We start from the raw sequence: 27833 nt of genomic DNA, 5'->3' as shown, positions 1-27833 counted from the left end.
ACCAACAAGAGTACTGTGGAGAACTAGAAACAAGGTCACAGGCTTTGGTTTTATTTTTTTAAATATATATTTTTATCCCACGATTTTGTAACCCATTTTTCACCCGTGTCAATCATCTAATGTGATCCTGGGCTCTACACACCCTCCACCAACCTAGTCCCCCATATATGGGGGACAAGGGGAGAGCAACGGACTTGAACTCATGCTTCCTTCATGCCTGAGTGTCCAAGTTGCTCCTTAGGGTTTGGTTTTAACCACTTAAACCCCCTAAACTTGAACAGACTTGGTTCTGTACTTGGCTCGCTCTTTTTACCCCTATACACAAAATCCCTTCGCCTACAAGCTCACAGCTGCGACTCGTTGCAAGCTTGTGGATCTTTTATTTTTACATTACCTTCCCCTCCTCTCTGGGTATGATGACGTTCTCATAGCGGTTGCGACACTGTTTGGGGGAGCGGTAGATGCGGCTGCAGGAGTTGACCACGTCACTGACCAGGTCCCAGTTCGGGGTGTGTGCAGGAGACACAATGGTCAGGTTCAGAGGCAGTTCCAGGAGCTGCTTCACAGCCTGGCAGGGAGACAGACACAAGGATTTGTTAGACAAGCCAAGAAATCTTCGCCAAACTACACATTCCAACTGTGTCATTAATTGACAAAGTATGCTAAATTGTTCTATGCAATCCATCTCAGTGTTTCCATTTTTATTGATTCTTACGTACGGTACGTGTAAAACATTGGAATATTTTTACACTAGTACATTAGAGTACCTAAAAACCAAAACTGCAAAATTGCATTCATGCTACCTTATCCGTTTTTAAATCAGTCACTGCAAAGTCAAAGGCAAAGTTCCAGATGTGTGACTAATGGCTTCTATAAGTATGCCAGTCCATTTCATGTAATTAAGGCTTGGCCGTGAGGACGGTCCAGCGAGCCAGTACCTGAAGCAGCGCCCAGTCCTCACTGATGAGCCATTCTGGGTTATCCGGGCCAACCTCCATGGCAGGCTTAACCAGAGAGGGCAGAGGCTTGGCGAAGGGAGCCTGCTGCTTGAGGGAGAAGTTCTTTTTCTGGTCCTTGCCCTCACGTCGAACTTTGAGCATGCTGGCCTTTTCAAAGAGGGAGCGTGGCGGGATGACCGTCTCACCATGGCCCTTCTTCTTCTTCCTGGCTGCTGCACATTGGTAAGGACAGGGAAACCCAACATAAATATATGTTGGGTTCCCCTTGACATTTACAACAAAACCTCTAACTGCTTCCAAATGCGTACAAACCCTTCTCATATACCATCAGTCCGTGATGGTATTTCACAGTAAAACATATTCAACAAATGTAATCACAACTTAAACAAAACTCAGTCAGCCCTACAGCGTTTCAGTGGAGAGGGTAGAATTCTAAATTGGACAACAACTCCAGGTCTAGTTCTCTCTCCTTACTGACCCAGAAAGACAGGATAACAAATTTAAACAAGTTGAAACTTGAAAGTGGTTAGTTGATTCTAGACAGAAGCATTCAGGAATTGACAGGACAGTTCATGTGGCAATGCAAAGCGTAAAAGTACAAGAATAATATAAAAGCCCAGTGTCTGCATCTCTCGAGCCCTGGAAGGAACATCATCCAACAGGGAGGGAAGAGAGCAAAGTAGTCTGTCCCCATGTAATGCCAGAAAACACTGCACTGATAGGAGGTGCTGGTGTTAGAAAGGGAGAATAGAAAACGCAGGGCTGTCTATGAGAGCGTGAACACCCTTATTGTCATTTGTTTCAACGTAGAGGGTACGTTGATTGGATCTTTAACAGCTAAGACCTGATCAGTGTCTTTGTTAGTAGGACTGTCTCCATACCTGACGGGTCCATTTTGAGCCTCTTATGTTCCTTGCGCACATAGACAGGAGGCAGTTTGGCCTCGGGCATAGGCGAGGTGTCATACATCAGACACATCACAGAATCAATGTAGATGTCGTTGTCATCCTGCGGTGGGGTCGGAGGAGTCCACAGCTTCAAAGGGGGGATACAAATATACAAGTTAGATTGAAACATGAACAAAACTTGAACAGGGGTCAATAGTAATATCTGCAAAGTCCTCAGGAACCCACAGGAACAGGAAATTAATGAACGGAATCTAGATCCACATTTCGTTATAAATGCGTCTTACCGGCATGATCTCAGTATGGCCATCCTCTGCATCAAATACATACTCCTGTTGACAGACAGAGAGACAAAATGTCACATACCAGCTGAACGCAAAACGTGCACACTTAAAATGATCAATTGATCAAACTGTAAAGCCAAATTAAGATCTGTGCTAAAATTGTTGGTAGGCCAGTTGAGGTTCCTTTAAAGAAGCCCAGACCAAGAGCATGCTTAGACTGGTGAAGAGCATCTCCTTTGACCCCTTAAATGTTTTAAATGATGAATATCAACTGTTGCCCTCCATGAGGCGGTTTAGAGTCCCCACATTTAAGAAAAACAGACTAAAGAACTCATTTGTACATCAGTCTGACTTGCTTCTAAACCAAAATCGCTAAACCAGTGGATATGTTCTCGTTTCCCGATTGTTGCTTGTCTTGTCTGTTTCTTGAACGGTGACGTCATGGACGCAAAGCAAATTTCAGTGTAAGCTGACAATAAAGTTGTATGGTATCATTTGAGATGAGCAGAGATGTGTGAGCGTCACATCACCATGTTGTAGGCATCCTCTCTGGTGTAGGTGAACAGATCCTCCTCTCCCTCCAGAAGCAGTCTCTCCTCTTCCTCCGTCTTCAGCTTCTTGAGCTGCTCTAGTTCCCAGCCTCTCTTGGCACACTCCAGTCTCTCCTGAGGAACAAAACGCCCCAGTTAGTTTGATGCATCAACAAATAAAATGATACATAATCACAACAACAACAACAGAATTTACCTTTACAAATCTTTCGTCGTCACCGACATGAAGGTACTCAAGGTAATGCAGGGCATACATTTCAATTGGTGTGAGCTGGTGGAGAAGAGAAAGGGGTATTAACTGCTGCTGCATATTTTATAATGTTAACAAGCAAAGAGGTAGGAGCGCACACCAATAGTGGGGAGGTGATGACCACCGGAGATACACTTGAACAGAAAGGAGAGGTCGCACAACTCGTAGTCACAATGCAAAAACTTTATTTTAAGATGACCAACGTTTTGGCAAGAAAATGCCTTGACTCATTCATTCACTGCAATCACTATTCTTACAAACCAGCAACACCGGGTCTAGTTCACTCTGCTTAAAGACCCAGAAAGACAGGAAACAAATTTGAACAAGTTGAAAATGGTTAGTTGATTCTAGACAGAAGCATTCAGGAATTGACAGGACAGTTCATGTGGCAATGCAAAGCGTAGCAGAAAAATCTCACCCGTGTGGACTGAGTGGTGCAATTCCCCCCCCCCTCTCTCTCTCTCATTAGCAGGCAGCAGGCACAGCACTATCCCTCTCTGTTTCTGGCGCCCCCTACTGGTACTAATAAGTCATATACTCGTGCTCAGATACACATAGGTAGGTAGGTACGCACAGACATTGCTGGTTGCACCACTCAAAAAGTACAAGAAGAATATAAAAGCCCATCAGAGAGGTTGTTAACAGAAATAAATTGTCTGCATCTCTCGAGCCCTGGAAGGAACAGCATCCAACAGGGAGGGAAGAGAGCAAAGTAATCTGTCCCCATGTAAAGCCAGAAAACACTGCACTGATCATAGGAGGTGCTGGTGTTAGAAAGGGAGAAATAGAAAGGCAGGGCTGTCTATGAGAGAGTGAACACCCTAATTGTTGTGCAAATATTACACATTATGCACAGTGTCTTTGTACAGGATTTGATGCCCTGTTGTAAGCATACAATGGTTTGTCTTTATTGTCAGTATTCAGGGTTTGTATTTTATAATGTTGCCAAGCATGGGCAGTTTTCATGTCATGCCATCATATTAGAACAAATTAGAAATGTTTGCTGAGCGTGAATAAACCGTCTCATTTACCTGGTCCATGACAGCATTGAGCTCCTCTATCTGAGCGGGCTCCTCTATGCTCGGGGCTTCCTCCTCCTCCAGTCCATCTGTGCCCCCTTGCTTCTCCTCGTCCTGCGCCTCCTGCTGCTCCTCCGCTGGGGCATCCAGGTCGATGCTGTGCAGGGCCTGGATGTACGGCCGGGCCACGCGTGGCGAGATGGCCTCGGAGGGCGACGGCTCCTGGTGCAGCACCACAAACTCCTCCACCTTCTCTCCCGTGCCCGCCTCCACCTCGAACATGTCCTGGATCGTTCGCTAGTCAGCACAGAGTGTTGCATGACACATTGAGTCAATGACACGTGATACAGGGACTGCTGGATCACAAATGTTACACTAACACAGTGCAAGGCAAGGTATACTATATCTGCAGTAAATTATAAATATGGATCGACATATTCAATTTTCACGGTCCAATTAATAGTAATAAATGTGGGTTTTGTCCAGTGAAGGGAACAATGCTCTTTGGTTGAACATGACGTGCAGGGACAGGGCTTCTGTGAGCTCATGCTACCTGTGTGAGGAAGGCCAGGGTGTAGTCTGTGCCCTGGGCAGCCACCTCCCTGATCAGGTCCTTTGTGCCATTTTTCAACAGCTTCTCTTCAATGGAATGACCACTTTCCAGTCTGGATGAGACACAGTCATTTAATTGTTACCTTTCAAATGCAACATTAGGTTCTGCCAACGTTTGTGACAAGGTAGATGGTATATATAAAGGTAAATGTGTTCCACCATAAAAGGATGTCTACACAAACAAGTAGAATGCTGGATATCTCACACGTGACATTAATGGGTGTACAAAGAAAACATGAAGAGTCATAATATTGAAAGATTAGATTAGATTCAGTCACCTATATATGTGTATATCCTTTGAGCGTCCAATCTTGTCACACCACTCCTGTGTGCGTGCATCCATGCTGGGGTTAAGGTCAGTGTCGTAGAAGATGATGGTGTCGGCATCAAACACTGTCCCCACTGTAGAGCAGCATCGGTTGGTCAGGATGCTACAGAATACCTGCTTGTTCCTGTTGAACCTCTTCATATTCTCCTGAATGGAGGCAGAGGAGAAAGCCATGTTTATATTGAGACAGAAATGTAGTCACAGTAGTGCAGGGCAATACGCTAAAAAGGGCCAACAATAAGGACCACATGTTGAGCACTGCTACAGTGTGTCTCCATGTTATCTAAAGTAGGCCTTATGTGGTAATTCATCTGAAACCGTTTTGAACTAGAAAGCTGCAATCCTGCAGAATTGCGAGTGCGATTGCATTTCTCTCCAGGAATATTGTTCAATTAGAAGAGTTGAGTTGTGTAAATGTGTATGTCACCGTATATGTATACTGTCAATCAGGTGAGGGCAAAGCGCAGAAAGGAGTGTGTTGGCTAATTTGACTCATTCATTCACTGCAATCACTATTCTTACAAACCAGCAACACCGGGTCTAGTTCACTCACAAGACCCAGAAAGACAGGAAACTAATTTGAGCAAGTTGAAAATGGTTAGTCGATTCTAGACAGAAGCATTCAGGAATTGACAGGACAGTTTATGTGGCAATGCAAAGCGTAGCAGAAAAAGTACAAGAATATATAAGCCCATCAGACAGGTTGTTGAGAACAAAAATCAATTGTCTGCATCTCTCGAGCCCTGGAAGGAACAGCATCCAACAGGGAGGGAAGAGAGCAAAGTAATCTGTCCCCATGTAAAGCCAGAAAACACTGCACTGATCATAGGAGGTGCTGGTGTTAGAAAGGGAGAAATAGAAAGGCAGGGCTGTCTATGAGAGAGTGAACACCCTAATTGTTGTGCAAATATTACACATTATGCACAGTGTCTTTGTACAGGATTTGATGCCCTGTTGTACTTGTAAGCATACAATGGTTTGTCTTTATTGTCAGTATGTCTCAGCATGGCATCAATACAAACCTTTGACCTGTCTATTGATTAAATGTCAGTAATTTGTCTCGGTAATTGGTGTCATTGAGCCATACTGACAGTTTACATTAATTCCACTTAGCAAATCAAAGCGAACAAAGTAATCATTCTTGCTTAGAGCTCATCTGATTGGTTAATGCCTCTACCTGTCGTTCTTCGGGGTCGAGGCTTTCATCCACACGTATGTAGGTGAGCTGTCTGTGGTCTAGGAAAGCCTCTAGGATGTCCAACATCTTCACCATTTGGGTGAATATGAGGACACGGCGGCTCTCTGATCTCAGCTTCTGGAGTAGAATGGCTAGAGCCTCCAATTTACCTTTAAGAGAGAAAAAGCTGTCAGAATGCAGTCAATGGCCCTCATTTGTCAATGGAGCGTAGAAGCCAGCGCAGGAATCATCTTACGACAGGCTCATGTGTGATTTATCAAACATGAATCGTATCCTGTCGATCAAAGCATAATAATGGACGTGTCTGCAGCGCTGAACCGATTGTGATTTTGAGAATACAACCCTCTTTCAGAGGCGCGTCCCTGTGAGTTCTTCTGTGAAGCCAATAAGAAAGAACAAATTCTCGAAAGTTACCCCTCCAATCATATCAGTGGAGTCACAGTCACACACACATTTGGATACACAGGCGGCCCTGAGCGGCAACAGCACAGACACAAATATGACCTCAATCGTAACAGCTCAAGTCCAGTTGAACAAAAGAAAAAGTGTCATATAGGCAGAACAATGCGGTGGAAGAAAATCACTGATGTGGAGATACAGTAGTAATTTACTACTAGTGAAGACCAAACATGTGTTCTCTGTTAAGCCTACTTGCCAGACATAATTTTAGAATGAGTTCCCGAAATCCCGTCTCTCCCTTGCACAGTCCCGAGTTGGGACTGTTATATTATCCACGGCTCCCTTGGAACTTCCAATGGCAACCCAATAATAATAAAGCAATTTTGTGCACGTTAAATGCTTGTTATTATGTCACCCTGTGATTACAACTACCTATTTGTGTTAAGGAGACGCAGGGTTATGTTAGATGTTCAGTTACATCATATTAAGTGAATAGTGGCTGCTACATAATGTTTAGACGCCAGTCAGATTGTCAGACATGGCTGCACCGCATGTCTACAATGGAGAGGATTTGCGTACATGCCCCGGAGACCTGACGTGAGATTTGAGTGTACCACACCCTCAAGTCAAAGTGACGACAGAATGATAAATGTGACAATTGTATATAATGTGGCATGGAGCCCTAAGGATTTTACTAAGCTAACCTGAGTCCATCTGCATTAACTGCAAATCAGGGCAGTGGAAGAGGCGTCTAGTTGCAAGACGGCGGATATCTGCATTGTGCAGGGCAGTAGCCTCCTGGAGCCTGCGGCTGGCAGACTTCTGCTCCAGGCTGTAGGGAACTGGGGGATTGGCTGCGTACAGCTGAGGCTGAGGGGCCACTGCTGCAGGGATCATACACGACAACCTGGAGGATGGACAAAGAAAGAATCACATTTAGGGCTGTCACCATTTCAAATTCAAATTGACGATTAACTATTTAATTGTGTTTTTTTTATTGAACATTGGAACGTTACAATTTGTATTTGTGTTTGCCTTTTAGGCTTCGAATCACACATTACACAGGGCAGCTATGACAAAGACATCACTGACACACAATAATTGATGTGATTTTCTTTCCAAATAGTAATAATAATGATCTACAAGCTTTCAAATTGAGCTATTTCTGCTATTTTTCAACATGGAAACGATTGACGATTATGCAAAAAAGAATTGTGATTATCTCAAATAATTGCAATTAGGCGATTATATAATAATTGTGACAGGCCTACTGACATTTGTGACATGGTAAATAATACAGCATCATTTTATTTGAGCAAAGCTCCTCTGAGGTTAAGTAACAAGCTGCTCTCCGCCTAGGGAGTATTCCACATGAGATAATAAGATACCTCTTGACGAGGTTGTTGCCCGACTCCAGACGTGCATGGGAAGAGAGCAGAGCCGATTGGAGGTGAGTGGTGGTTCCCACAAACGTGTGTTGGGCCCTCAGACAGCTCTCCCTGCCCACCCACCTCCAGCCGCCAGCGCTGTGGGCAGTGTGGCCAGGCTCTGTGCTCACAGCACAGGCCTGGAGGAGGTCTGAGCCGTACAGCACACTGCGGCTGCAGCGACGCTCGTTAGCTGCAAACAGCTGGCTTAGACGCTCCTTAGTTTGGCGGATTTTCTCCTCTGAAGTCTCCTGCACGAGAAAGACCGAAAAAAAATTAAGTGCCACACACAATTTTTATCTTTCATTGGAGCGGTGCATAATTTTCCTCACACAACCTCCAACTCTCTCAATATTCATGTAATTATCTTTCAAGTATGCTGACAATTAATCAGAATAATAATAATAATAATTAGAATAAGCATTAAAATGAGTAATTCGCCAGTTAGTTGATTCTAGACAGAAGCATTCAGGAATTGACACGACAGTTCATGTGGCAATGCAAAGCGTAGCAGAAAAAGTACAAGAAGAATATGAAAGCCCATCAGACAGGTTGTTAACAGAAATCAATTGTCTGCATCTCTCGAGCCCTGGAAGGAACAGCATCCAACAGGGAGGGAAGAGAGCAAAGTAATCTGTCCCCATGTAAAGCCAGAAAACACTGCACTGATCATAGGAGGTGCTGGTGTTAGAAAGGGAGAAATAGAAAGGCAGGGCTGTCTATGAGAGAGTGAACACCCTAATTGTTGTGCAAATATTACACATTATGCACAGTGTCTTTGTACAGGATTTGATGCCCTGTTGTACTTGTAAGCATACAATGGTTTGTCTTTAATGTCAGTATGTCTCAGCATGGCATCAAGACAAACCTTTGACCCGTCTATTGATTAAATGTCAGTAATTTGTCTCGGTAATTGGTGTCATTGAGTCATTTATTTCTATAATTGAATTTAAAAACATCATTTGTATAAAATTCCTTTACGGTGAATGCAGTATCAGAGAGAGCTTTTGATGACAATGTACAGACCTGGGGGGCAGCATGAGTTGCAGTAGCAGGCCTGTTGGAAGCCGCTGTGGCATTGGAGGTCACACCTAGACCTATACAGAGAAAATAAGTTATGTAGATATTCAATAAATGTGATTGCTGATGGTCACTCAATTATAAATAATACATTATTATTATTACAATTATATTTTCTCTATTACTACACCTACTTATTACTATTATGAACTGTTGGCCACCAAGTAGTGTTACATTCTTGCAAAATTATTTAGAATCACTGTAGGCCACTCGTACACACCTGGCTGCCGTGTGTGAATCAGTGATTTGGAAGAGGCTGTGTAAACCCTGTCATTAGCTCACCTTGTTGGGGGGAGGAGGTGGCAGGTGGAGGGGGAGTTAATGCTGCGGAGGCATTGGATACAGGGACAGCTGGTGGGACTGTCTGCATGACCATGGGGCCCTGAGGCCTGAGGATCTGCTGACCAGGGGCCGACACAATCTGCAGGATGTTTCCTACAACCACACAACACAAGTATTACATATTATATCAGGGTATCTACGTGCACACTTCTAAAATACAAACGTAATGACAATTATGGCTGAAGATCTGGACAAATGTTCATATCTCAATATTGATGGTAAATGTCTCAATATCGGTTTTCCTCTTTATTTGGTCATCTTGACGAAGGCACATGGAAATGAGAACAATCAAAAACAGTAATAAAAAAACATGCTTTTATTTAACTTATAATTACTGAGAATTGATTTACACTTAGTTGTGTGACACTGGTGCACATAAGAAGTTGTTGATCCACATGCTCACGTGTCGTGAGTTTGTAGATCGGCCATTATCGCTGCACGTGACAGTGACATGCAATGCAACCAAGTATATGCATCAAGTTAGATGAAAACAGAGACAGTTGAAAAGAGTATGACTGTGGGGTGTACATTACCGAGAGTACCTTGGAGCTGCAACGGTTGCCCCGTTGTGAGCTGTCGCAGCTGGCTAGGGGACAATGTGAACTTATTGCCCTGGAACTGAAGGGTGACGGGGGTCTCTGGTTGGGCGATTCGGTTCTGACTGCCGGCTATGTTGGCCAGCTGGGCGATCTTCACAACATCTCCACCTTCAACAGGACGCAAGGGCACACAAAGAGACACAATGGACGTACATGCCTCGTTAAACACAAACGGACTCCAAAGATCCATACATTGGGCTCTATATAGAACAATAATATATACAGTGTATTAGTCATAGGGTGAAAAACGAAAGGGAGAAGACATGCAGAACCAAGGGTGGGTTAAATCGGTGGAGTGAGCACAGCTGCCCTCCACGACAGAACCATAGCAGCTCCTATTGAGGGAGAAACAAAATGAGATTGCAAGCAGTGGCTTTTGAGAGAGAATGTCCCGTAACCACAGGGTCATGGGATCGACCCCTGCAATGAAAAATGTCTGTCATTTGCCACGTGCCTTGCCAATCTGAACTTGAGCAAGACACTGAACGCCCTCCCGGTTCCCGCACACCCATTAAGCAACTCAGGATATGACTAGAGCTTCAGCAAAAATGCCTGAAACATAAAATGAAAACAAAAGATCCTCAGGTGAGACAGAGTGCCTGAAACAAACACATTCAGTTAAAGGAGTGAGTTGTGCTCTGCTGCCTTTTCAATAGCAACACACTAACCATCGGTAAATAGGTACAATGATTTAGCTTCAAATTGCAAAGGAACGATATTTAGAGCAATCAACACTTTTTTCTCTTAGATTTATTTCCCATGTGGTGCGTTATTGAAAAAGCTTTCTCTGTTCACATCTGAGGCAGGGAGTGGTCTGGTCGACAAACTAGTGCATGCTTTGCAGCTTGCCCTCAGAATGAAACTATAAACCTCAGTAAATACACAAAGAAATATGAGAACCAAAGCATTGGGATTTCTTCCTTCAGCCCGGCTTATGCAAAGAGACAAAAGAATATTAGTAAACTGGATGGGTTGGGGAGGGGGGCAATATTTAAAGAAAGAGGGAAAGGGATGTAACTGGGGTTAAAGTATGGAGTGGTGGTGGTGGTGTAAGCAGGCTTTTCTATTGTGGACATGCAGGTTTGAAGAGAGAAACTGAGGAGGACCAAGGCAACGGAGAGGCTGCTGATATGGCTACAGATTTCATAGCGTCATTCTTTTTTATGTCTGATTATTTATAATAGTATTATGTTATGGCAGCCATTAACTGAAACATCAAAACTACCACGGCACCAGTGTACTCGCTCAACTGCTACAAAGTACATAAGATGTTGAAATAGAAAGTGGCTATATCAACTTCTAGCAAGGTTATTTGCTAGCTACTGCTTTATGTATTTGTTGAGGAACAATTAAGTTTTTATACAAACATCATTGGACATTTCTTTAAAACACAAGCCTGTAAGACTGAAACACACATCAGCAGTGTCCCAGAGAGAGGGCTCATTTCAGAGCAGTCCGTTCTGCTGTGCCAGAAGTGGAGGGTGAAAACATTGAGAAGGTAGGGGTGTGCAGGGGAAAGGGACGGGAGGTCAGGGGAGGAGGCCACTTACTAGGCAACCGTGCCTGGGCCTGGGATGTTAGCACCAGCCTCTGGGACAGTAAGCTGGGCTGGATGGCATGGCTGGGGGCTAGGGCTGGCCTGCTGACCTGTGCTATGCCAGGCTGGCTGATTGGGCCCACTACTGCCCCAGCCAAGGCCTGGCCCAGAGCCAGAGGGGAAGTCCCCAACACATGCTGCCCAGAGGTGGTGTGATGGCTGTTGTTGTTGTTGCTGCTGCTGGTAACAGTAGCCTGGGCTCTCTGAGAAGCTGTTCCAACTGCTGTGAAGTACAAGGGAATTTGGCAGGGGCTGTCTGTTAAGGCTGACTACAATATTCAGGTCAATCAGTCAGTGTTTTCTCTAGATTCGTCCAGTAGTGATGGGTAGAAAATAGACGTCTAAATGTCTATGTCTAAAAGAAAATAATCAGCTTGATGTCGGCATAAAATAATACAGGCCAGTAAAAACCAGACACAAACAAAATGTAATCACTGTACAATTACTAAAGACATTAAAAAAAAACACACTGCAGACAGTCCTGTTGCATAGTAGCCAACATAAAACTGAAACTAGACTTGTGAATCTGTGGTGTATAAGCTGTGTTCTGTGAAAATATAGCCGTGATGTTTCAACCAGAGTAATATAGTAAGAGAGTGGTGGCGACACTAGCGTTGATTCCCATTGTTACAAAGGAATGTGGAAGTGCTCAACCTATCTCAATGGGATAGTTCCAGCCATAGGAGCAATGTTTGGAACTATAGCCCATAGGCACCCGCTTTGCGGCGAGATCAAAAGGTGTCGCCACTTTCCTACTCTACACTCTGGTTTCAACTATAGTGTTTGGATGTAGGATTGTACATGATGTCATTGAAAACAAACAGGAAACCCCATATTAATAAATGCATGTTAATGACAATATGGAAAAACAGTGAATGCATATGCATGACAGGGTAAATGATGTGCATTCACTCTCATCACAATACACTCATGCAGAAATACATTATACACTGTAAACATTTCAAGCATAACAAAATGTGGATTTCACAGCCGACCATCATAAACATTCGGGAAACCTTTCGTTGTGGTCGTCTTAAAAGAAAGGTAATGTCTGCACACATTACCTTGATTCAAACAAATGTAATCAGGTTACAGTATATGATATGAAACCCTTATTTAGGCCAATCAATTAATGTATGTTCCAAGATTGTAATGTCTTAACCGCTTTGTTTTATCACGCTCAACCCTTATTTTGAAGAGCCAAATATCCGTAACTGGATGTTACAATGACAAAATGCTGTGTGTGGTGTCTTGACCGGTTGTTGTTCTCTCGGTCGGTGGTGAAAAACCTTGTTTTCACCAGATTTGGAGATACAGGCCAATGAAAGCAGCACATAGAGTGCAAGTGGATGCTCGCGCATCTTAAAAATGGCCGCAGCCACTGTCCCACTTTGACTGCTATGCTAACGAGCTGCAGCTAACGATTCGATCGGATCAAAACATGGATTAAAGGTCCAGGCGGTGGCGTAACCGTCTGGGCACCCGACTGGTAATCCAGTCGCAGTGTGCCGCGGGTTCGACTCCCGAGCCCGACACGGCCTTTACTGCATGTCTTCCCCCATCTCTCTCCCGTTTCCTGTCAGCCTACTGTCAAAAAACCAATAAAAGGCGTAAGACCTGGAAAACGTAGGCTACGGTTCTGGCAGGCTGCACGACTAATTTAATCCTACGGTTACTACGGTTCTGGCAGGGCATATAGATATATAGATGCCATTAATTTATTTCTCGCATTATTTCACCCTCGGTTTATCCGATATTAATTTATAATATATTGAATTGACCCAAATCCACCCTAAACTGCGGTTCACCCGCGGCTAAATCCGCCACCCTACAGTCTAACAGTCACCCTTGCGACTAGTCTCAATGTTTGTAAACAAATAATTGGTCTATAAAGAAGTGTATAGCTGTGGATCTGTGTGCAATTGGCATAGTGGTATGGTCTTACCCTGGGAACTGGTGGTAGTGGTAGTGGTGGTGACAGGGGACTTGCCCCTGGACTGGGATGGCTGTGTGGTGGTGACAGCAGAAGCAGCAACAGCAGCTGTAGCAGCACTGATGGTGGTAGAAGCGGTGGAGGTGGTAGGAGGACGTTGGCCTGCAGTACCAGTAATTGTAACCAGACGTCCCTCTGGCTTTGTGCCATACTGCACTGGCTGAAATAACCTGGGGAACAAACAAGGAGCTGTGTCAGAGGCATGAATCATATCTGTTAAGACCCTGACACACTGCAAGCTTCCTTTATACGAGTGTCACCGACTATCAGTAATGTTAGCAGCCCAGGGTTACAAAAGGTTTGGAACCTAGTGCTGACCTCATAGATTTGATCTTGCATGGCTTAGGCCGAGGCGGTGGATCTGGAGCGCTGTGGATCTCCTCTATGAGCTGCTTGGTGACCTTCAGCTTGGGAAGAGCCTCCTCAGTATGATATCGAGTCAACCTGTTCTCATTGCTGATCAGGTCAAATATGGATAGGTCCACAGTCTAGAAAATAGAGAGAGATGAGGAGAACTCAGGAATGTGCTATAAGACAGTAACGTGAATATATACAGTAATACAATAACAACTCTATGTATATCTATGTATGAGGATCGCATCACCTTCCGTGGGTCATTCTGCAAGGCTCCTAGTACCAGTGATGGTGTGTTGTACTGCAGAGAGGAGGAGACATATGAGCTGCCCGTCTCTCTGGGGGCCACCAGGTCTGGGTGATTACACACCCGCTGCAACTGCATCAGGACCTGGAGCACACTGACAAAGTGTCCCGTCTTTAGCGCCTCCTGGGCTCTGAGGGGGAACAAAGGTAGGAAATATACAGGAGCAAAGGTCAGAAATTGTAAATCAAATCAAACAGGTTGCTAGGTCAGGTTAAAACTACAATCCATTAATCATTACTTATTTTAATGAATAAAATGTTAACTAATCTGTAAGGTAGAGCATGTTAGACAATATAATTAGCACATATTATGCAGTGGTTGGAGGTGGTCTCTGTACTCTACTGTGGACCCTGGAGTTGGGTAGGACATTGTCTGGAACTACACCTCCCGAAATCCGAGACAGGAAGCTGGCATCTGTTCGTCATTTCCACAACTGAATTATTGTAGCTTAAATTTAAACCAAAATGTTTTCTTCAAAGTCATGCCATTCATGGTCATGGAGAAGCCCTCTCTCACCCTGATTGAGTTAGAATGTCCTCGTACAGGTTCTTCTGCCTGCTGGAAAGTCGGCATTTGAGGATGTGCTCATACTTCTTCGGGAGCTGTTTCTCCACATCCCTCTTAGAGCGCCTCAGAATGAAGGGCTGAATCATCTAAAGTCAGAAAAAACAAATATTTCAGCCAATTGTAGGAGAATTGGTTGAATGTTTGCCACTGCATTCCATGTGTTGCCCTTGTGTGACAGCAAGATCCTCACAAAGCATTGATAGTATGTGGGGGACACAAACAATTGTAAACTGAGCAACTGACTGAATATTGGAATTCTTTTACCATGGTCAACGAGGGATAGTTGGACCGGGCCAAGACTCACCCTGTGGAGGCGGATGACCAGTTTATGGCAGTAGTCCTGGTTCTGGTCGGTGCCGGCTTTGACAGGGAAGTCAGAGTAGGGCCTGGTAATTCCTGGCAGCAGGAAGTGGATCATGGTCCACAGCTCTTTCAGCGTATTCTGTAGAGGAGTGTTGATAAGCAGTATCCTCTGCTCACTGAAAGACAAGATCATGATGACAGTGTAGTTACTTACTTGTAATTTTCACAATCAACATTATTCATGTTCTGATCAGCATGTTAATACAAGTCTGATCGATGACTCATTAACGTTCATAGATCAGAGGAAACCCATTTAGACCTGAGAACTGATTCTACAAATGTCTTCTAAATCATGACAGTTTTCTGAAAAACCTATGTTTCTATAGCCTCGGAAACCCAGACGTTTTTATTTCCAGGGAGAAAAAAAAGTCTGGGTCCGAGTCCACTTCAATACGGCATAAAGCAGCGCAAACGTCGATCACTCTCTGCTGATTTCTGATCGTCTGCACCTTTGTTAAATTGATGCGCACACACACACACACACACACACACACACTCTCTCTCTCTCTCTCTCTCTCTCTGTCGCTCTAATTAATTAGTCTCATGTCCAGCAGCTGCGCACAGTTTCTGCTGGCGGATCCTGCCGGGAGCTGCCTATGCCATAGAAAGCATAGGTGAGTTCCAGGCTAATGTTTCTATATCAGTGGTGCTCAACCCTTTTCATGTCAAGGACCCCCAGAATTGTCTGAATTTAGCCACGGACCCCCATCTAAAAATATGTTGTTTCATCCCCACTGACCTTTTGAGGGCAAAGACGGTTTCCCAGTGTTTCTCTGACATGTTTTTGATAAGCTGCACCTCATCCAGCACCAGGTGCCTCCACTTTCTCCTCAGAAAGTGGCTCTGGTCCTTCAGCAGCAGCTTATAGGAGGTCACGCACACATGGAAGCTGTTTGCTTCTCCCCACCACTAGGGGAAACACAACAACAACATTGACCATATTTAGCCTCGCCTAGTTCTGAAAGAAATACCATTTCAGTATTCAGAGCTGAGTGAGTGAAAGTTCAAAGGTCAAACTGTACTGTATTAATTGTGTAGCTTTTCTCATATGTTGGTTGGTTAGATGAAGACATCGAACATTTCAACTAAATTGCTAATTAAATGCAGTAAAAAGAAAGTACCGTTCTTTTGGACCGGCGCTCCCGTCTATTGCCCAGGTAGAGGAGGATCTTGAGGCCAGGACACCAGCGCTTAAACTCCATCTCCCAGCTCAGCAACTTACAAGTTCTCACCACTATGAGGTGAGGCCCCCAGATTCCTTTGGACAAAACCAGTATCCGATCATGGAGAAAGTCATTCACACTCAAATATGCATTTATGACAATTGTCCACCACTTCTTTCAATTCAATAATTTTTCCTAGTTAGACAACTTTCTAACACTGCACTAATGTAAAACATAATAGGGCATAGCAGTAGCTGCCATTTTGTGGATCCACTCAAAAAAGCCCATTCATTTTCCCCATAGATTTCCAAAAATATATTATTTTAATACATTGTATTATATTATATAATTAAGCGTAAATTTTTGAGGGCCCTCCTATATTCAGCTATTAGTGTAGATTTCCGTCCTACACAAACATTAAATTCCTTTACGTCATAGTGTCTGAGCAAATCGGCTTAGTGTCTAATTTTGTCTTACACAAACAATACATTTCCATTGACAATGAATGGAGAATTTTACGTCATAGTGTCTGAGTAAATAGGCATAGTGTCAATTTAATGCCATGATGTACGGCGATAAAAGCGCCTCTCACTTCACACGGGTTTTCCACAGAATCAAATGTTTTATGGTCATGATTCACCAGGAGCGAGCCACTGCTATGCCCTATTGACATGGTTTTTAAACTGAGACGTACCCTCTTGACCGGCCAAATGTGCCAGGTAAGCCACCGTCTGGACGGTCTTGCCCAGGCCCGTCTCATCAGCCAAGATGCCATTGAGGTGCTTCTTATGGAGGTTCGCCAGCCAATCCACACCAATCTGCTGGTACTCTCGCAGTGAGCCATGCAATAGAAAAGGAGCTGGGCTGCGGGTCTACGAAACAACACAAAGAAAGATTATATGTGGATTAGTGTGGGCCGTGGTAACAGAAAGGTTTGGAACCTCTGCTCTATACAGCATTGCATCTTCATCCCCTAAAATCTATCTGCAATATGACTTACAGCAGAGGTGGTCCTGGCGCTGCCCTTGGGCAGAATGACTTCTGTGGCAGCTGCCACTTCGGCTATGTCCGTAATGGGTTTGCCATCAGAGTCCGTAGAGCCAGATTTATCTGTCCCACGATACTGGTCCACACTGAGCAGGGAGTCAATTAGGACAGCTGGGTGGAGTCGGTGGTCATCAAAGTCCATCTCTGGAAAATAATCAAGGAATAATAAATCAGGAAGAGCACCACTTTGGTGATGATGAGTTTGAGGATAAACATCTATTAAACATAAAGGAGAGTATTTAGATCATAAGCACACCTTCAGTCTTCTCCATATCATCTTCATCAGTCTGTGGACTTGGCTGGGGCCATGCAAAGTTATCAGCATAGGCCCCAGCATACTGTTTAACCAAGGCATCGAGAGGCATTTCAGCTGAAAGATAAGTGCAGAAGTGCATTAAACAAACATTAAAAGTCCATAGACTTGGCTGTAACTCCCTTACTCTCCTGGAACTGTAAGACCCGTTATACCATGAAAGTTAATAATAGAAATGTAACAAATGACCTGTATTATTGTAACAATTACGAAATGTGCTGTGTTGCCCGACATGACCCACCTGTGCACCGAAAAATAAAAATAAAAACAAAGTTAAAAAAAAAGACTTGGCTGTAACATATGACCCTGTGCTGCACCATGTGCCCCTCAAAAACGATGACAGGCAGGGCTCAAAATTGATATTTTTGAGAGGCGCTAGCGCCTCCTATTCCCAGCTTTGTGTGTGCGTGTGGACCCCATAGCGATGATTTGATTGGCTGAGCACGGAATTGAGATGATTTGATTGGCTGTATCGAGGATAAAAAAAGATCACACCTGTGTGAAGTGAGGAGCGCTCTTATCATCGTACATCATCATACATCATCTCATTCCGGCCAATCAATTTGTATACTCACCTTCGTCATCAATGTTTGTGTTTACACAAACACTCAAAATTGTCCATTTATTGTCAATGGGATTTAATGATTGTGTTAGGACAAGGTTGGTGCACAAGCTGGACATAGGAGGAGTTATCGCCCCTCAAAAACTAGGACAGAAAATTGAGGATGCCACAAGTGATTAGCCGGATTAGACTTGAGGATAAAAATGCAAAAGGTTATTAGTATTAAAAGGTGAAAGTAGCCTTAAAAACATATGCTAAATCAACACTGGGACTTTACGCAATATCCTGAGGGCAGGATTTTTATTTGTTTTGCTCTTCCATCCATCTCACCAAGGCACTGAACGTCTCCCTCTACACCGATATGAATCACATCTTCAATGTGTTTTATTTATTCACTTCCAATATATAATCTTTTATATAAGAATCTTTACTGTCCCGAAGGATATTCGTCTTTGTGTCTTCCCCCCCATCTCTCTCCCCGTTTCCTTACTGTAATCTATCAATAAAGGCAAAAAAAGTAGTGCCGAACACCAACATAAAATGTTATATGCACACTTGTATACTCATTCTATAATAAATATTTGTTCAATCTATTCGTGAGTTATCTGGCTGAATTTCTATTTATCTTCTCTCCACACATGTCTGCTTGTAATGGGGGGGAGCCAATTATTTCCATTAGACAGTTCCATGTTTGTTTAAATCCTAGGCTTTAGATTTTCCTTTTATCAGACTCATGCTTAAAAAGTGACACAGCGACAGATATGCTGTGTCGGTTTGTATCTTTTGTACTAGCTGTCAGTGTTGGGGAGAATAAACACTGGAAGATCACACAGAAAGCGCTGTAATGTCTGAGCAGTAGTGATGTCTCTACTATGCTGTGTGTCAACAAACTCCAGTCTCCAGTCCACATTACATACTTTAGCACCTACTTTCCTAAATACAAAATAAGTTGCAAGAAAACAATTATTTGAACTCGCACAAAGTCAGCCACAACTCAGGGGTTAAAAAATGAAGGTAGGTAAGAATATTTCAGGAGAAAAGTTAATACCATCTTTGGCCAAGTCTGCCAACTCTGCCTTCTGGTTTAATTGTTCCTCCATGGCCTCTTGCTCCTCTATGGTACTCTCCTCATCTGGTACTATAAGACAAGGAAGACACATACTAGTGAACGACTGTGACTGCGAGTAGTAGAACATAATAGTACATACAATCACAGGATATTTAAAAGTACAGGTTTGGAATTTTAAAGAAAGAATGATGGTCCAAACCACACACATACCTTCTTCATCAAGCAATGGACTGCATTTTCTTTTCCGGTTTGAGGCTGGCAGATCCTGTAAAATGACATCATCAGTATGTGTCCAAGATATAATGGGTGCACTGCTAGTGTGATGACCGAACTGGTCGGCGGATCACCTACCTCTCTGTCAGCTTTCGCTCCTGTTGAATGAGCAGGTCCTGAAAAGCAGCAAAATATAACTTGTAGTTAATAGCCAAAATCAAAGGGCAAACCTGAGTAAGGATCATAAAATGTTTTAAATTACCCCCCACAACATACAAATCATAAAACATAAATAAAGAAATCCATGAATACTAAATAGTCAGTGATTTCCTGCAGTTGGCATTACATGTATTTGTCTAGCAACCCCTTCCTCAAAATATAAAATAAAAAAGTATCATTATTATTTTCCCCCTCGTTTAGTTTCCCACAACATTCTTCAGAAATGACAAAGCATACATCCAGACATTTCTCCAAACAAAATTGTAATAATTTCTAATAGAAAGCATTGTCAAAGAGGCTTACCCTTGGCTGAGGCTTTCTGTAAGCTGAGCACTTTCAATCTTTTCTGATAGATTTGAAACTGGAGTTTAATTTCCACAACCTGAAACATTCAGTACATCTTGTAAGACCATTGCCCATTGATCGTAATTCAATTGCAATGTCGTGTTTTCAAACATATAATAAGGACATAGCCTACTTGTTCAATGTTGGACCAGAAGAACTCCACCTCCCGGGCAACGGTACTGGCGATGAGGCGAAGATGCATTTCCTCCTCTTTCTTAGTCCTCTCTTCAGTCTTCCTCTGTTCTTCATGGTGACGGGCACAAGTACGAACCAACTAGAGTGAGGACACATTAGAAAGGTAAGGTACAAGACCATATTTAAATGTCTGTTATGAACCAACTAGAGTGAGGACACATTAGAAAGGTATGGTACAAGACCATAATTAAATGTCTGTTATGAACCAAATAGAGTGAGGACACATTAGAAAAGGTAAGGTACAAGACCATAATTAAATGTCTGTTATGTATCATTTGTACCACCACCACCACAGGGATTCTGCCAAACCAATTTAGCCTAGACTCATAACACAACACAAGTACACCCTCACACGAGAGTGTGCACTGGCGGGGCTCGATAATCATCATTACCATTACATAACATAATGAACATACAAGAAATGTAAACAGCTTATGAAGCCTTACGTATGAAAGGATGTACTCTTTGTTTGTTCCTTATGTCACATTCAAAACAGCAGTGCCAGTATGATGCATGTACTTTACGTTTATTGAATGGTTAGTGCGGCCAGCCAGCGATCCCCCAAAATAATTAGGCGACTCTCCGAGGGGTCGTGACCCATAGGTTGAGAACCCCTGCCCCCTAACACTAACTTCTTTCCTGCATGAAACCCTGCACTACCATACTCCAAATAACATTTGGACAGTCTTGGTACCTTCTTGGCAGCAGCCTCTTTCCACCTTCTCTCCTGGGCAAAGTCAGCTGCCATCCACTGCATCTCCTCCAGTAGGTAGTCCCAGTGGGACTTTGGTCGTGAGGCCTCCATGAGCTTCGGCAGCCTGCTGGCAGACCACTGGCCCTCCTTCCTGAGCTCACACATACGCTGATGCACCTGATTCTCCTGGTGGAAGAGACAATATAGGTACACAATTGTAAATTCAATCCATTGTACACAACATCCCGGCATTGTCTAGAAGACCTTGATGAAGGCTTCTGTTTGCTGAAAAGCATTTGTTTTGATAATGTTTTATTATTATTCATGTAGTGCAGCTTTTCACTCATTTACAAGTCAATCCAAACACAACAGCATCACAGGATAATCACACCACCGGTGTGGTAGTAGTAGGCCGAACAGATAAACAAAGTAGCCTTCCTCTATTAGTGTGGCTTGATATAAATAAACTTACCATTTTGGCCTGCTCAACCTGCTTATCATGGGAGGGGTCCTGTGAGGATTGCATGATCGGGTTCTGGCCAAAGCCCCCAATCTTGACTGTTGAGGTTCCGTTGGTCCCAGCCATTTTGGACTGTGAGCCTGGGTTTACGTTGGACCCCGGAGGCCGGAGTGAAGTGGGAGTGTGGGTTGACGGGACAGAGTTGGTAACAGATAGTGGGGCAGGAGACATGGAAGACACGGACAAGGAGTTGGTCATCATTCTCTGGACCGGTTGGTTGGACTCTGTGCCAGGACGTGCAAGAGCCACCGTCTGAGGGAGGGAAGAAAACTATGAATTGACATGTTTACACTTTAGGCATGTTCACATTTTATACATAAACTGTAAACATAAACTGTAAAGTCAAGAGAGGGGATGCCATGCAGCAAAGAGTCTTGAATCCGATTCGAACCGATGCAAGGTGCAGGAAGGCCTTTTTTGGTGGTATACACATTAAATTAAGGGCAAGTGCAAGTTTGGTAGCACACAATGAGGGTCGCCTGTTGGAAGTGGTATGGCGCTTGGGTGCCGGTGATTCTCAGGCTATTCCACTATGATGGCTTCCATCTTGGATGCTAAAGCAAAGCATCAATGCTAGCGATATAAAATTAGGTCCATCCTTGCTCTAGAAAATGCCAATGTTCCCATCACGCTCACCGGATAATCAGAAAAGACATCCGAACATCGCCGATTAGTTCAAAACCACGGACAGCGCATTTGTTTCCGAGAACAAAAGCATGCAAAGGCCGCGACTAAAACAGAAGTTAATGTGGTTGGTCATACAGAGACGGTGCGGGTGGGGCCCTAGCAACGGTGCATAGCAACCGGAGCGGTAAAAAAAATGGAAAAGAGCAAAGCAAGCTTATAGCGATATCAAACGCCTCAAGACGAGCCTACTCGTCAAAAGCGCCCTGCGCTTTGCGCAAAATTAATTAATCAGGAGTCGAGTATACCCGTCAACGGGATGAAATGTGTTAAAGACTTTGTACAAAATGTAAACAAACATACCACAACTTCGACCAAGAAAAATAAATATGTAATATGGCAGAAGAGGAAAAACTAGACAATGACATATTTAGACAAGTATGGTCCAATAAATAAATAGACCAACCCAAATGTCCAATTTGGGTTGGTCCATTTATACAGTACAGTATTCGTACAGTATTCGTGAATAGTTTCTTTTAGACTCACCGCCTGTCCTGACATGGCCTGTGGCTGTTGCTGTGCCTGCAACTGGATGTGAAGGCCAGGTTGCATCTGTTGCTGGAGTTGGGCCTGGAGCTGAGTGTGGGCGTTTACCGATGCTAAGATCGCCCCGGCCGCCTGCACTTTCCCCTGGGCCTGAAGCTGACCGGCAGCCTGGGCCGAGGCCTCCACCAGCTGAGATTGCTGAGAGAAAGTCATGGACAGGCCAGCCATGGGGAGGGAACCTGGTGGTAGCCTGCCTGGCAACTGGGGAGGAGGGGTGTGCAAACTGGCGGCGTTCTGCACCGGAGGCCCTTTGGATGGGTCATACTGTTGCTGGTTCTGCTTCTGTCCTGCAATTTGGACTGATTGGGGGTTTGGCGGCATTCCGCCTGGGGCGCATTAATCAAAGAGGGCAAACAAAAAAGGATAAAGAATAAGGAGGAGAGGGGGCAAAAGAAAACAGGTTATGATCAAATCTTGTTTCCCAATTTAAAACTTCCTCCAATAGTTTGACTTGCTTACCTATAAAAACCTGCAAGACCCTTTAGTACATTCAAAAACTGAAAATCACACCTAAAACAGGCTCTGTGCACAACTATAGTCCCAGGTTTCCCGAATGGGCTCAATGGGGCATAGCTTTTTCCTGTTCCATTACCCCACAGCCTCATTTGATTGGCTCAGCAGCAGATTTGGACCAGAAACAAATGCCGCCCAATCAAATAAAGCTATTGGAAACTGAACAGTAACATGCAACAGTTGTGCCATATTCTCAAAACGGGGAAATACAGTTAAGCACAGAGCCTATTATAATGATATTGGAACAAACTGATGAAGTGGTCATTTTGAAATGACACAATGGCTTTATTTTTTATTAAGCTTTAGGTAATATTACAGCTCCTCAGGACCTGGCTTTAATGAACTGGATGTATTGTATGAGTCAACAGCAGTGAACTACCACCTGCTGATTGAAGAGTGGTACTAATGAAAATCATACAGAAGAAAATGATTACAGAAGAAATGAACTAAAGTGATAAAACTAAGTGATAGTCTATGTCAATAAAATACAATAAATATACAATAAAATACTACTTTGATTAATGCAAAAAAATAAAATAAACATTTTATTTCAGATGTTGAGAGCATGTGCTTCAAATGCATCAAAAAGTAGGCATGCAATTAACAGAGCTTGTTAGAGACATTTGGGAGAAGAAAAATAGAAATGTTCAGGAAGAAAATGAATAAAGGACAGGGGAAGAAGGTAGGGAAAAGGAAACAGCAAAGACTCACAATAACACTATGTTCAGCATGCATGAAGCATGAAGCAATGTATTTCTAGCGATAACACAGGCACATGAACGCCTCCATCATAGTGAGATACACAACAGAGCGACACGGCACAGAGGTGAGCAGAAAGACACACATTAGGGGGGTCTTAGCAGGCCTGAGCGGAGCTGTGCAACACTAAAGCAGCAACCTCCCTTACCTCCCTGTCCGTCACACCACCTGGCCCAGAAGACAACACCTGGCCCTGACACACCCACCATCAAAGCACGCAAAAACTCCTCCAAATGATTCCCTCACCTACTTCGACTGAGGGAAAGAAGCCAAGTGAGAACAAAATGCCATGGAGTGACAACATGGAGAGAGACTAACAATATGTGACCTCTAAAACAAAAAGACAACACCCTTGACAATGAAGCGAACAAAATTAAGATTGATTAAGATTGAAATGATATCGAACCCATGTTGACAATGTCAGAATGTAAGGATAGACATATGAAGGAGTGAGTGGTAATGAGAAACCGAAAAAGGAGGCACAAAAAGTGAACTCATGGAATGAGCAGAAACGAACACCTCACTGAAACATTTTCCAGGGTTCTCCACTTTCTGCGATCCACCTCCAAATTAGCTGACAAGTCGTCAGCATGGGCAAAGTCCATCCAAATAAAGATAGCTGGGGAGAATGAACTTTGGAAAAGAAAAAGATGGATAAGGATGGATGATCCACAGTCCACAACAAAAAAAGGAAAATCATAAGACAAGGCATCTTCCCAGTGAGTGGCTACTCTTCTTCAGAGTTCGATTGTCGTCTTTCCCATTTTTTCTGATAAAGAGCTGGAGCTGGGTTACACTAAGACTGAATTTCCTGTGGCTTGCCGGGAAATCTCACAGATGGATGAAGATCGGACTGCTGATACTGCTTGGAAGTTTTTTTGGGGGGGTACTCTGTGAATTCTTGGGGTTCAGGTTTTTATTTTCTCTCCTTCACATGGAGGATTGGGCTACGACCAGCAGCATCGAAAAGAACACAGAGCGGCCTGGTAGTAGCACTCCTACCTTGCGCAGTTGGCATAAGCTGCTGAAGTGGAACGCCAGGTGATCCTAAAGGATGCTGGAAAATCAGCCCATGGCGACCAACATCAATCCGGGACCTCTTAATCTGATCTGGGATTTAAAACACACAATACCCTCGTAACGCAAAATTACGCACTCGGCACACACAGTAATGAGTCTAATGACCTTCTGTGAGACCTTACAGGCCACCTCTCCTTCCTCGAGGTTAAGGCTTCTACACAGAGTGCTAGTAGAGGATGCCAAATATCTAAAAGCAGAAGCAATTAGAGGGGAGTAAAGAAAAACAAATCAACGAAAAACAGAAAAGCAAAGGGGGAGGAAACAAACCAACAGCAGAGACACGGGAAGTCTACGATCCTTGCCCTACCTGCTTGCACCATAGCCTGTTGCCTCTTAAAGGCATCCATGTCTCCAGGGCTTGTAACAATTGGGTGACTCTGCAAAGACAGACTCTCGGACAGTTAATAAGTGATCTCATTAAACAAATATAGCTGCAGGTTTTCAACAGAATTAAGACAGATTACAACCGTTTCTGTAACTCAGGGAGTTTAAAGCACTGCCACTGTCACCTGAAACAAAGTAGTAGAGAAAGCTGCAGACACATTGGGTGGAAGCTGTGTTGCTATGGCAACTGGTGTCACTGCCTGGCCATCCTTTCCAGTGCCAACCTTCACCTGAAAGAATCACAATAAGAATGAGTGAACATCCTGGTTTCATTTAAGCCTAATTCTTCCTACTTACGCACTTAAAATAGTGAATGGAATACCTCGTCATTTATAACCTCCGACTGTTCCTCCTCTTCTTCCTCATCTTCTAGATCCAAGTCGTTCTGCCTCAAGTAAGTGTAAAGTGGAACGCAAGGCTTCTTTTTGAAAGCCAGGTAGTCCATCATATTTCCCTGGAGGTGCTGGAGAAAGAAAAGCTCAATCAGATAGTCTTTAAACACTTCTTTCAGGCTCTCCATCTTCTTGGTGTGATGCTCTAAGCACTGTTTCCTCAGCTGGGCAACTTCCGGGTTGGAGGGGGCAATTTCTTCTAACTTCTTGGACATCTGCTTCTTCACAGTGCCCACTGCCATACCGGTGGGAGTGAGCGGTGTGTTGGGGATACCTTGAGGGGGATTCGTGAGGGACGGACTGGAGGGAGGAATGGAGGAAGGCATACTGAATGACGCTGTGGCAGCTGTTCCTACACCAGCAACCACACCCTGCGTGGTCTTCTCAAATATCATGGGGCGTGCCAACTGTCCTTGAATGATACTGCTGATCTGTGGAGGTAGGTTGGAAGTGGTGATGTGGCCAGGGCTACCCAGAGTTGGGAGAGCCGATCCAGTAGCCACAGGACTTTGAGGTCCCAGGTGGTGAATGGTGCCACCAGTCTGCGAGTGGGGCTGGGACAGCCGACGCTCCCTCACAGAGCCTGGTACTCCTGGGGAGGTCAGCTGTACCTGGCCAGCATTGCCTGAAGTAAGCTGAGTCAATCCTGTCCCATCTTGGTAAACAAAGTGGCCACTACCCGGAGGACTTATATTGATCTGCCGCACCAACATGTTGGCATCAACGAACCTCGTTGGGCTCTGTCCACACACTGCCAAACCTGCCGTGGGAGCTCCTGGCCGTGTCACTCCCTGCAAGGAGACTGGGCTGTGCTGGGTCGGGCTCTGGGGCTGCATGGACTGTGGCAGAGGTGAGGTGACCTGAATGTAGGAGGATGGGGCGTGCTCAAACCTCCACTGTTGGGCCGTATGCTGAAAGCCTGGAGAGGCCGGGTTCTGGATGGGGACAGGGGTTAGGGTGATCTGTTGGTTACCCGTTACCATCTGGCCCACATTCTGCAGGGTGATGTTCATGTTTTGGCCTGTGACGGGGCTGCGACTCATGATTATCTGGTAATTGGGGGACTGTGGGGCTGAAGGGCTCGTTGCAGAAGTGAAAGTGGTCACAGGGGATTGGGGGTGGTTGACTATAGCTTGCTGCTGACTAACTGCCATAGCTGGCTGCTGCTGCTGTTGTTGTGATTGCTGTTGGTCATCTGCCTCAGATCCAGCGGCAGACTTGGACCTCTGGAGTTGCCGTTGCATGTTTTGTGATCCACTTCCATGGTGCATTGCGTAACACTGTTACTGTGCCTCAATACAACGATCTATGGAGAGAATAACAGAACATTGTACAAGGTGATTAGTACTTTGTTCTATACTCAATATATAGCAACACAAGAGAAAGCAGGCGATGCAGTATGAAATTAAACATTTTGGTCACTTGGCAAATGTGAGTATGAAATAAAACATTTTGGTCACATAGCAAATGGGACCAAGGCAGCGGTGGCCGAACGGTTTGCGGAGCGGTCTTGATATCGGAAGGTCGCTAGTTCGTATCCCCGGACCGGCACGTTAAAATTACCACCGCTGAAGTGCCCTTGGACAAGGCATTGAACCTCTACCATGAAATGTTCTATGAGCAGGGCCTGGCTAACAACAACAACTGGCTGGTAAACAAGTTATTGAGCTTAGTCCAGTTACCCTGGATAAACATAGTACCTTTCCTTTCCTTTCATGTGATTCACACCAGGAAGCCCATTACACTTTTATCTGAGTAGAACATGGGCCAAAATATGCCACAAGCATGTCGGGGTGGGTCTCTGCAGTATTTACAATGAATATATTTAATGATCAGTGGTTCCCTTCAAGGATAGAACATTTACTCAAAATGGTCAAAACGTTAAGGTTAGTAATACATTTTAACAAACTATAGTAGGTATAAGTACATTATAATAACTGTCAGACAGTGTACTTTGAGTTTGACAGCAGTTGCATAGACACTATTATGGACCTTATTGAG

General features: G+C 44.1%; 1 protein-coding gene across 8 annotated transcripts in view; it reads right to left on the bottom strand.

Moving 5' to 3' along the window:
• Positions 1-27833, bottom strand: part of ep400 (E1A binding protein p400) — a 37303-nt gene that overhangs the window by 8539 nt on the left and 931 nt on the right. For 2 of the 8 annotated variants that reach the window (XM_080766820.1, XM_080766822.1), the window contains exons 2-38: positions 25763-27138; positions 25566-25670; positions 25364-25433; positions 22645-23030; positions 21427-21726; positions 20955-21140; positions 20199-20339; positions 20024-20102; positions 19640-19677; positions 19499-19553; positions 19268-19357; positions 17601-17714; positions 17298-17488; positions 16992-17169; positions 16256-16392; positions 15874-16043; positions 15076-15250; positions 14721-14857; positions 14148-14334; positions 13862-14031; positions 13496-13713; positions 11504-11773; positions 9888-10064; positions 9295-9447; positions 8959-9029; positions 7894-8183; positions 7210-7412; positions 6086-6255; positions 4859-5055; positions 4522-4633; positions 3981-4265; positions 2896-2970; positions 2679-2813; positions 2152-2196; positions 1841-1994; positions 939-1171; positions 395-568 (exon numbers count right to left, since the gene is read on the bottom strand). In XM_080766820.1, coding sequence (XP_080622946.1) covers positions 395-568; positions 939-1171; positions 1841-1994; positions 2152-2196; positions 2679-2813; positions 2896-2970; positions 3981-4265; positions 4522-4633; positions 4859-5055; positions 6086-6255; positions 7210-7412; positions 7894-8183; positions 8959-9029; positions 9295-9447; positions 9888-10064; positions 11504-11773; positions 13496-13713; positions 13862-14031; positions 14148-14334; positions 14721-14857; positions 15076-15250; positions 15874-16043; positions 16256-16392; positions 16992-17169; positions 17298-17488; positions 17601-17714; positions 19268-19357; positions 19499-19553; positions 19640-19677; positions 20024-20102; positions 20199-20339; positions 20955-21140; positions 21427-21726; positions 22645-23030; positions 25364-25433; positions 25566-25670; positions 25763-27103 — 7212 coding nt within the window. In that variant the 5' untranslated portion in view covers positions 27104-27138. The remainder of the gene's footprint in view (positions 1-394; positions 569-938; positions 1172-1840; positions 1995-2151; positions 2197-2678; positions 2814-2895; positions 2971-3980; positions 4266-4521; positions 4634-4858; positions 5056-6085; positions 6256-7209; positions 7413-7893; positions 8184-8958; positions 9030-9294; positions 9448-9887; positions 10065-11503; positions 11774-13495; positions 13714-13861; positions 14032-14147; positions 14335-14720; positions 14858-15075; positions 15251-15873; positions 16044-16255; positions 16393-16991; positions 17170-17297; positions 17489-17600; positions 17715-19267; positions 19358-19498; positions 19554-19639; positions 19678-20023; positions 20103-20198; positions 20340-20954; positions 21141-21426; positions 21727-22644; positions 23031-25363; positions 25434-25565; positions 25671-25762; positions 27139-27833) is intronic. The other 6 variants (XM_080766824.1, XM_080766827.1, XM_080766823.1 and 3 more) reach the window with 5 other exon arrangements.

This window comes from Protomyctophum bolini (genome assembly GCF_963924005.1).
Source record: "Protomyctophum bolini genome assembly, chromosome: 6".
Lineage (NCBI taxonomy): Eukaryota > Metazoa > Chordata > Actinopteri > Myctophiformes > Myctophidae > Protomyctophum > Protomyctophum bolini.
The sequence above is the reverse complement of the archived record's forward strand: the minus strand, read 5'-3'. Positions and strand labels throughout refer to the sequence as shown.